Source organism: Rhea americana, unplaced genomic scaffold (genome assembly GCF_003343005.1).
Source record: "Rhea americana isolate MKP2758 unplaced genomic scaffold, rheAme1 scaffold_7, whole genome shotgun sequence".
Lineage (NCBI taxonomy): Eukaryota > Metazoa > Chordata > Aves > Rheiformes > Rheidae > Rhea > Rhea americana.
In genome coordinates, this window is record NW_028186867.1 from 8158385 (window position 1) to 8167688 (window position 9304).

The window sequence follows — 9304 nt, forward strand, 5'->3', positions numbered from 1 at the left end:
CGTAACGGGCGTTGACAGCGGGCCGCGAGGGCGGGAGGTGCTCTCGGGGGGCTGGGGGGGGGGCGTCGTGCGGCGGGGGGAGCCCCCGGCTCGCGGCGGTGCTGGCGGTGGAGGGGGTGCGGGTGACCCTGGCGATCGCTTTACGTTGGCCTGCTGCTTGCGTAATCTGCGATCAATTATGTATTTCATGCAGCACTTACGGGTTTGAGGGCAGCGCCAGGCCGCTGGTGTTGCTGCTCCGTGCAGCAGAAGGGAGGTTTTCTTCCACGAATGCTGGAGGGAAGCTTTTTGCTTCGAGTAGTGTTCTTAATGTATGTTTTTTCCCCATGTGAACGAGGGAGATCCTTATTCATGCTAAATTTTTAAAGCTCAAGTGGAAGCCATCCTAGTCAGAACTGAAATAGCCTTTTATGATCTATTATATGTGCTAGATTGTTAGTTTTCCTTTTTTTTTTTGTGGCAGGTTAGGCTGCYCTGCCAGCCTGGAGAGAAGGCTGGAGAAGGAAACATGTCTTCTGAATCTTTTTGTCTGGCTGCTCAAACTAGGTTTGACTCCAAATGGTTGAAGACAGACTTACAGGTAAGGTAATAGATGTATCTATTACATCATGACCTTTTGGGTGCAGATCCAGGATGCTTTTAATCTAAATAGCTGACATGCGGAAGACTGTAGTATTGCTGTCGAGCCTGGCATGCGGTTTTTGAATATACTGATTTAAAAGTCATTTGAAAAAAYGAACTTTTTGTGAAGTTGAAAGTAAAGCTATTGTCTGTGTAGTCTCTTCTATTTAGAACCAAGCTGCACAGGGAATAAAGCACGCTCTTAGGGGTGTACATGTTTTATTTAGGCTCTTACTTAACTTTTTGTGTACGTATGAGCTAGCTGCTTTAATGCACAAGAGAACTGAAGCAAAAGAAGATGGAAATCTAATCTAATTTGTATTCTGAAGGATTCAGATTAGCTTTTGCTATAATTGTTTGGGTAACAAGTATTCACTTTAAATTGTGTCCTTTTCCAAGGGAGTTAACTTTATACTGAATTTGTGGAATTAAGAGGAAAATGTAGAGAAGTAGAATGATATGAATCAGTTATGTTTATTTTGGATGAAACAGGTTAACTACGCKAAGTCTTTACCTTCTCTGTCTCCTTCCTTCTCTCAGATGTTGCATATAAATACATTACTTTGAAAAACCTTTTCACATTCCTACTTAAAATTCTAAAATTTCTGTTGGGATCAGCCAGTATTAGATTTACATCTGTGTTATAGATTTAAAAACARACAAACAAGCAAAAAAGTCATCCTGGCCCAAAGGCAAGTGCTGCATGATAATGGATGATCATGGTAGAATTCATCTGTTCTTGTGCTTAGATAAGTCTCTGTCCCCATACACTTGCAATCCAAAACCAGTTTTTCTCCAATATTCTATATCAAACAGGCTAAATCAGCTTCAGAGGTAACAGATAGCTTTTAAGGTTGTTTTATTTAGTAGCAGTTGTGTGCAAATGCTGTAAAATGATAGGGCTTGCTCTTTGATTCAGTTAGATTAGTTCATCTAAATTTCATCTTTATTCTTTCCAGAGTCAAAAATCTTGATCCAGACTTTTGGCTAATGGGGTAAATAAGTAGTACAAAACAAATTGAAGATGAGCTTGTTAAGAAATACAGAAATATAGAAATATTTTTCTAGTAAGTGAATAGCTAAGATTCTGAAATACATCTCAGGAAGCTGAGTTCTAGATTACAAATATGCTACTTCAGCTCTTTTAGAGTAGAGGAAGATTGCAGCTGAAAAAGTAACAAACTTTATAACAGCTGCTGAGTATGCACTGCCTGTTTTTCTTCTGTATTAYGTGACGTAAAAAATGTGACTGTACACATGATTTCTCATGTTTTTCCTCTTATGTGCAACACYTCGTTTTCTGCATCCCTTCTTATGTTTACGTACACTTTTGATGTCTGTACTTTAGGATGGTTTTTCAACTGTGTGTGTACAAGTGCAATGAAATATTTGTATGTTATGGGTTGTGTAGTTACCTTAATGGGTTGTAATAATTCCACTAAATAAAGATCTTAATTTGTAACAAATTTCAATGAATAGCTTCTTATTTCTATAAGAGCTGAGTTCTAACAAGTTAGTCTTTAATTGCCAGGATACTCTCTTTGTTTTCTTCTATTTGTGCTCTAGTCAAAATAATGAGATTAATGAAGTAAGAGCACGGTAATCATTTGGGATCTGCTGATCATGAACATTCCTTCTCTGGAATCTGAAGACTAGCTAGGTCTCCTGAGGATAATAAAATTTTCTTATTAAGTTAGCAGTTTTTCTTAGTATTACATAGGTCGTCTTTACAGAAGTCTATATGGATATATGTCTGTTATTTAACAGGGRAAAAAAAAAGTGCGTGTGAATCTTGAATTGCTAATTTTTAAGGTATTGAATGGCAGATGTCTTCTATCAAGTAAGTGGGTTTGGGCACTGAAGAATCTTCTTTTTCTTCTGTGTGACTGACTTTTAGCTACTGGTTGATTGACATTATCTAGTTAACTTATGAAATCTCTTTATAAATATAAATCCTATCAGTTAAGTTCTGTATGTACTGAGTATGCTGATTTCCTACCATGTGCTTTTGTGCCTGGTGACTATCTAAGGGCATTATCAGGGTGCAAAAGAACAGGAACTGAAAAGACAAGCATAATAGCCAGGAGAGGTTTGAAGAAAGACAAACTAATTTATATAAATTAATCAGGCTGACTGCATTTTATTGCTTGGAGTTAGACCTTAAACTCTGCACTTTGCAGCTAGACTCTTAATTTCTCACTGGACAACAGTCAAAAGGCATGTAGGTGAAATTCCTTGGAGAAACAAAATTTTGTTGGGAGTTCCCTGCTTTAGAAAGCATCAGAAATTGCTTAAAACAACTTCTATTTATTATTATTTTTTTTTATGAAGTTCTTTGCTGTTTCAAAATTTGAGAAGTGTAGCTAGAATAGGAAGGGAAATGTTTCTTCTGATGGAATAGTACTCTCCAAGGTCTGACATTCATTTTCTGCCACTGTTTCCAGAGAGCCCTTACTGTGGACTTGCTGGCTGTGACAGTTACTCTAGAATAAAACCAATTAAATTTCTCTAAAGATCATCAKATCCTTTTTGCTTTAGCTTGATATGAGGTTGCATCAGTATTACAATACACACTGTTATAATATTATATACATTAATGATGACAGTCTGTAATATAATGGTCTTAGTATACACAGAAAAGAATGATACATGGATTTGAGTATGGATTGTGTTCAGTCCATGTGTAAGAGCAGCTGTTCCAGTTGGCACCAAGGCCAAATTTAAGTGTCCTCATTTAGTTTTGGGAGGTTACTTTAAAAGACAGAGCATGATGTAGTGTGTTATTACTTGCTTTAAGAAAACACCAAGATAAAAGCCCTTTTGTTACARCAGTGAAACTTTTGCCTGCAAGCTAAACTGAGTGGTGTGAAATGTTAATGGAAACTATATTGTGGAAAAATATTTTTTACTGATTTTATTTTCTCTGAAACCAGTTTAATCAGTCCTATTATAGGAAGCCAAAAAGCTCAACAAAGACAAAGGTGCTCTCCATAACTATTTTAATTTATTTATTATTTACTAACTTTGTAATTAATTGACTATTATGGTCTTTGTGACAGATGCTAGGATAATGTAGAACTGTCTAGAAACATTTATTTTGTGAAAAATTAAATTTCCTGTTGGAAAAAWATCAAGATCTTCTCTATTGCCTGGAAAACCCAACTGTTACACAGCAGTTGAGAAATTATCATAGCTTAGCTCAGTATGATGTTGCATCAGTAATGTGATATGTTCTGATATTGCAGATATCAAAAGTATAAGATAGCAGATRACATTTTTGTGAATAATATAACTGATGGTTTTTAGCACAGGCCGTTCTAGTATGGGTCATGTTTAGTGTGGTTGCCTGAAAAATGGGAGTATCACTTATTTCTAATTGTATTTTTTTGGATTTGAATTGGTGTGTTAAAAACACAGTACCTACATATATTTATTACTAGTGGAAATCATTACATTTATAGCAGAATCTGTATGCAATGGAGAACATGGTTTAATGACTCTTTCTAATGAAGACATCCCCTTTAAGAAGAGAATATAAAAACACACAATTGCAAGATAACATTAAAAGTGTTTACTTAAACCTAGATATCCAGTGTGCTGAGTCAAATTGTGCTTAAAATCAGATGTTTAAATAATTTTGATTAAATGAATCTGCTGTGCTTCTCATTTAGAACCTTATGCAGAGGTCTTTAGCTGGCAGAGGTTCTGGTTTTTGGTTGTTCTGCCATCACTAGTTAATGTGGTGCGTGTGTGTGTGATTGAACTGCTGTTTATTAGTCTGCTTATTCTGGATCTTGCAGAGAATTYTATTGTGCTGAATAGCAGGAGATGGGGGAGAAAAGCCTTCATTTTGCTGTAGCTTGGAAAAAAACTTTAGGCAGCAGCRGAGGTGGAGGAGCTGTTTACAAGAGCAATAGAATGAATTTTCATCATTTTCCATTCAGTTCATGGTTGGCAGGCAATTTCTGTCATATTCCTTTGCCACAGAGATGAAAGAGGTCTTTTTAAAGGGAAGTAACCAACTMTAAGAGTTGCATTTGTCTGAAGTCTTCTTAACTTTCTGTCAAAGTTAAATTTGGCATCCTGATTTTCATGAAAAGTCCACTGTTCTAGCATCTAGATCAGTGTTTTGCTGGTAAGAAAATAATGTAGATATGGGGTCTTGACTATTAAAAACAAAAAGGTAGTGAAAATTACTTTCTCTGTTTTGTTGATTTCCTGTTCATTTTCTCATTAACTTCAATTTTCTGCTCARAAAATGAAGGGCTTGGTAGAAAACCTTTTTTTTTTTCTTTCTTTTTTTTTTTAAGTAGTAAATAGCAATTGAAATCAGAACTTCTACATTTTTAAAGAAGGTGGTTTACAGTAGGGAATTTCTAGTTATTTGAAAAATAAAGTAATGGTGTTCCACCAAAGTTAGTGATTTCCAGATGAGGGGTTAGGACCATATATGGAGTGAAAGGTTAGACAAAATAAATATATTTAATGTTTATGCAAGTATTTGKGCTCCAACAAAATTCCTGTTCAGAAGATGAAGGAAGGTAAAGGATTCATACTCTAAATTTGAAGGATTGACATAGTTTGTTTTTTGCAATTATCTTTTAACTGCTAATGAAATTTTGCAGCAAATGAAAGTCTGTTATCATTGGGACATCTCTGATTTATGTCTAAATATGTTGAAGTAGTGTGGGACTGCTTAACTTTTTTTGTCAGAGCTTTAGAGTAATATGTTAGACTGAATTATGTTTCACTGTGCTTTGCTTAGGTATGATAAACAGCTGTGATTTCATGTCATGCTTCAGTGGAGAGGGAATGAGACTTGGACAGAATGTGAAGAGGAGTACAACAAAAAAGGAAAAATAAATTGAATGACTTGAAAAAAGGAAAGACAGTGGGGAGACTTGGAAAAGAACTTACTGTTCCTCCCATGTATTTCTTCACTGTTCATGTGTTGAAAAAGAAATGAGAGAGTGTTTTTCCACCTATTTCTATTTTTAAAATAAATTTTTTTAGCATAATTTTAAAAATAAAGACAAACTTTAATGCAGAAATAGCTGAAAGTAAGAACAGAGTCCTCTCATTTTTATATCCTTTTAATTGCTGKCAGTTCTAGGGTGAATGCATGTTAAAATCTTGCGATTATGTAGTCACTTTCTTCAGTTTCCAAGACAGTTATACAAGGAGGAATCTTGCCTGAATCCCTGTGGGGTTTTTGTTGTATTTTTACTTTTTTTTCCCCCCTCTGAGTTCCAGCTAAGTTTTTACAGAGATTTCTGTCTTTTCTGCTAACAACCTGCATCAGGCACATAATTTGATGGATCACATGAAATGTGTCTGACTTTGACCAGTTGACTTTAAAACAAAATCACAGCTCCTGATTATTTTTAACTCATTAAAACAAACTTTGTGGTGGTGCTTTCAGAATTCTCGGGATCTTGTCCAGTTGTAGTTGCAAGATTTGATTTTCTTGAAACTTAAGGAAACACATTAATGCCAATACCTTGTTCTGTAGAAGTTGTTGGGGGGGGAAAATTAATGTTGCCTCCTTGGAAGAAGGGAGCAGCACATGCCAGCAACCAAACTAGATATCCCTTGGACTTAATTACATCTTGTACCAGTCAGAATAAATCACACTTAACAGTGGAGATCAGATTAGCAAAAGCTTAGAGTAGGGGTTGCCTACTTTACAGTACAGTAGAAGTTCACTTTGAAGTCTATTTAGGCTTTTGCTTTTTTGGCTAAAGATATGTGAGCAGGGCTAAAGCATAGGTTCAGGTTTAGGTAAGAGGTATGCAATAGGTGAGATGCATGCCTTGGAAGTGCAGGGATYGAGACACGGTCTGGGGATGAGAATGTGTGATAAACACTGGAYGCAGAATGGGGTTTGTGAAGGTGAGGTGTATAGGAGATGTGGATATGTGGCTGTCTTGTCCAAAAGGAGGTTAGGAGGCCTCACGGAAGGGTGAGGGAGATCTGGGACATTAGATTGGAAGCTGATTTGGTGGAATACTTAGGAGGATGCAGAACACAGAGGCCAAGGTTACAGGGCCCTGATTTTTGGGAGGATGGAGCACGGAGCTGTTGGGAAACTCAGTCTTGGGAAGGCAGTGGAGAGCTGATGGGGAAAGAAAGTGATGGAGCAAGCAGGGACTTGGGGTACTTATGTGGAATTTTGAATGTTTGTGCATCTCTGAAACTACTGTCAGCTACAGATTTTTGGTGAAAACTATTCTTAGTTTGTTACCTTTTTCATCCATTTGAACAGTCACGAATGAAGGGATTAAATTATTAGAGGAAAGGTGTTCACTAAATCAAGGAGTCTAGTGAATTAGCTATCTCTATTGGAAGAGAGATAGATTTAACGACAAGAGTGCTTGTTTCTTGTTGAAACCCCACTATGTCAGCAACACAATGAAYGTATGATAAGATGTTAAATTCTCTTGGGAAATAGCTCCAAAAAGCCATTGTGAGCACCCTCTTTTTCATGAGTCATTTGAATACTTAATTACCTATACATGGCATACACAGCCTCACAATAATCTTAAGTTACTAAATTCTACTGGTTAATAACTCATTAAACCTGCTTGCTTTATTTACATTCCTATTCTCTAATTTCTGTGCTTGCATAGCTGCATGATATAACAAATAGGAASCTGTAAAATACTAAGTTTCTTTTGCCCATTGCACATGCACTCTACTTCTAACAAGTTTGTGTGTCATGAAATCTGATCGTTCCAGGCTTGTCACTCAGCAGGATTTCTTGCCTTGTTCCTCAATTAGTGCATYGAACACTGTCCCTGTCAAAAATAAATCACCTCTCCCATTTATTTCTCATCCACAACAGTAATTAATTAGGTCTTTGCCTTACAAATGGAAATTCTCTTTAACCAAAAATCCGTGGCAACAAAATGATGTTRATAGTACCTGAGCAAACAAAGTTTAGGAAGCCCTACTTTTCAGCATATCTAAGCTTCACCAGTCTGGATTGTTAACACCTGCCATTTGTTAGTTTGGCATAGGAATGGGTACATATAGACTGCATGTCCATGAAATACTTTCTCGGCGGGGTAGCTGTAGCACCATAGATGTATTGATGAAAGAGGCTGTATATTCTCATGAATGTTGCATTCACATTGCTGTGGTTTCAATTTATCAYGGCGTTACTGTACTATACCTCTGTATCTTATATATAGTGAAGTTCAGGTGAGTTTTTGTCAAATGTGGCTTTCATACATAGCTGACAAAGTGCAGGATGTAGAACAAAGTGAGTTGATCTGTGTTTACGTAAAACATCAAGGGGGGTGTTTGGATTGGAAAGTGGTTTGTATCTCTGAGAAATCCACATGGTCAAGCTATACTGTCTTTCTGCTGAGACCCAACTACTAAGTAGCTGAGGAGAGACTGATGTGGTTTGACTGTTTGAAGCTTGGTGGCTATGTGAAGGATATTAACTTGCCCTTAYTGTTTCTAAAGACATTGGCAAAACAGGTACATATGTTTATAAAGCTAATTKGTATATGGCTTCACAGAACATTGCCTGGAAACATGTTTATCATCTTATTTCTGTACAGCCTGGGAGATCAGACTTTCTTCTGAGTGTGCAATTTTCTTCTCTTTTGCAAAATACCATTGGTTCCTTTGTGAACTTTCTGTAARCAAATGAAAGAAGGATTATATTCTTGGGAAAACATCAACCAAAGGCAGGTGTTTACAGAACCTATTTGGAGCAAAGTTCCAGTTCTTACCTCTCGGCCCTTTGATCTATTGGTAGACTCGTTGCAAATGACTGGATGCCATCAGAGAAAAGGGAGAAAATAGTATATGCTTGTGTTGGCTTAAGATAGTTTTAAATACTRTGAAGAAAAGCAGCACTATGTGGTCAAAAATTTGACTTTCATACCCTACAGTTGACTTACTCTTATCTTCAGATGCCAGCYTCTGTAGTTAAGAGAAATATTTCACTTAAGGGAGTGGGATGCTTTTATTATGTTTATAGAATTCTGATTTGGGGATCATGAAAATAAAACTGCTTAAGTAATTTAACACTTAAAACAAACTTTTCATAACTTTCACTTTTGGATATTGTAGTGGCACTTTTTAATATGTCTGGATTGACTGGATTAATTGTGAACTTCTTAAAATGAGAAATGAGTTGCCATTGATTATGATACATGAATCGGTTGTAAACACTGATTCTCAGTCGTCCTTTCAGGCAGTTTTTTTTGCTATTGCTACAAAAACTACCCATGATTCCTACCTTCAAACGCAACATACTCCCCCCTGCCCTAGGTGGAGCAAAGTGTTAACTAAAGTATGAATAAACAGCAAAATTGTTCTTTTAAATGCCTCTTTACAGTGCAGGCTTCCCCATGAAGTACTTGGGATGGGGAGGAGGGAATGACACTGCCTCTGGTTTATAATCTTAATRGTTGTTCTATCCGTTCATAACATAYCACAAAAATGAMTTTAATAAGAATTTGAATGCCAAACCCAGTGCAGAAGAAATTTTGTTTACTTTTTCAATTTTTATTAGATGCTTGAAAGGCTTGTGTGTGAGCTTTGTGCCGTGTGAAAGAATTAGAGGTTACAATGGGGAAAACGGTTCTTTTGACTGTATTTTACAGCCGTGCTTGTCTTGTGAAATAAAACAATGCTGTCTTACAAAGAAAATTGTGTTACAAGC

General features: G+C 36.6%; 1 protein-coding gene across 2 annotated transcripts in view; it reads left to right on the top strand.

The window, feature by feature from the left end:
• The first annotated feature begins 464 nt into the window (after nt 1-464).
• HERC2 (HECT and RLD domain containing E3 ubiquitin protein ligase 2) overlaps nt 465-9304 on the top strand; it is a 113421-nt gene continuing 104581 nt past the window's right edge. For both annotated transcript variants that reach the window (XM_085321494.1, XM_085321495.1), the window contains exon 1: nt 465-580. In XM_085321494.1, the coding sequence (XP_085177620.1) occupies nt 509-580 (72 nt within the window). In that variant the 5' untranslated portion in view covers nt 465-508. The remainder of the gene's footprint in view (nt 581-9304) is intronic.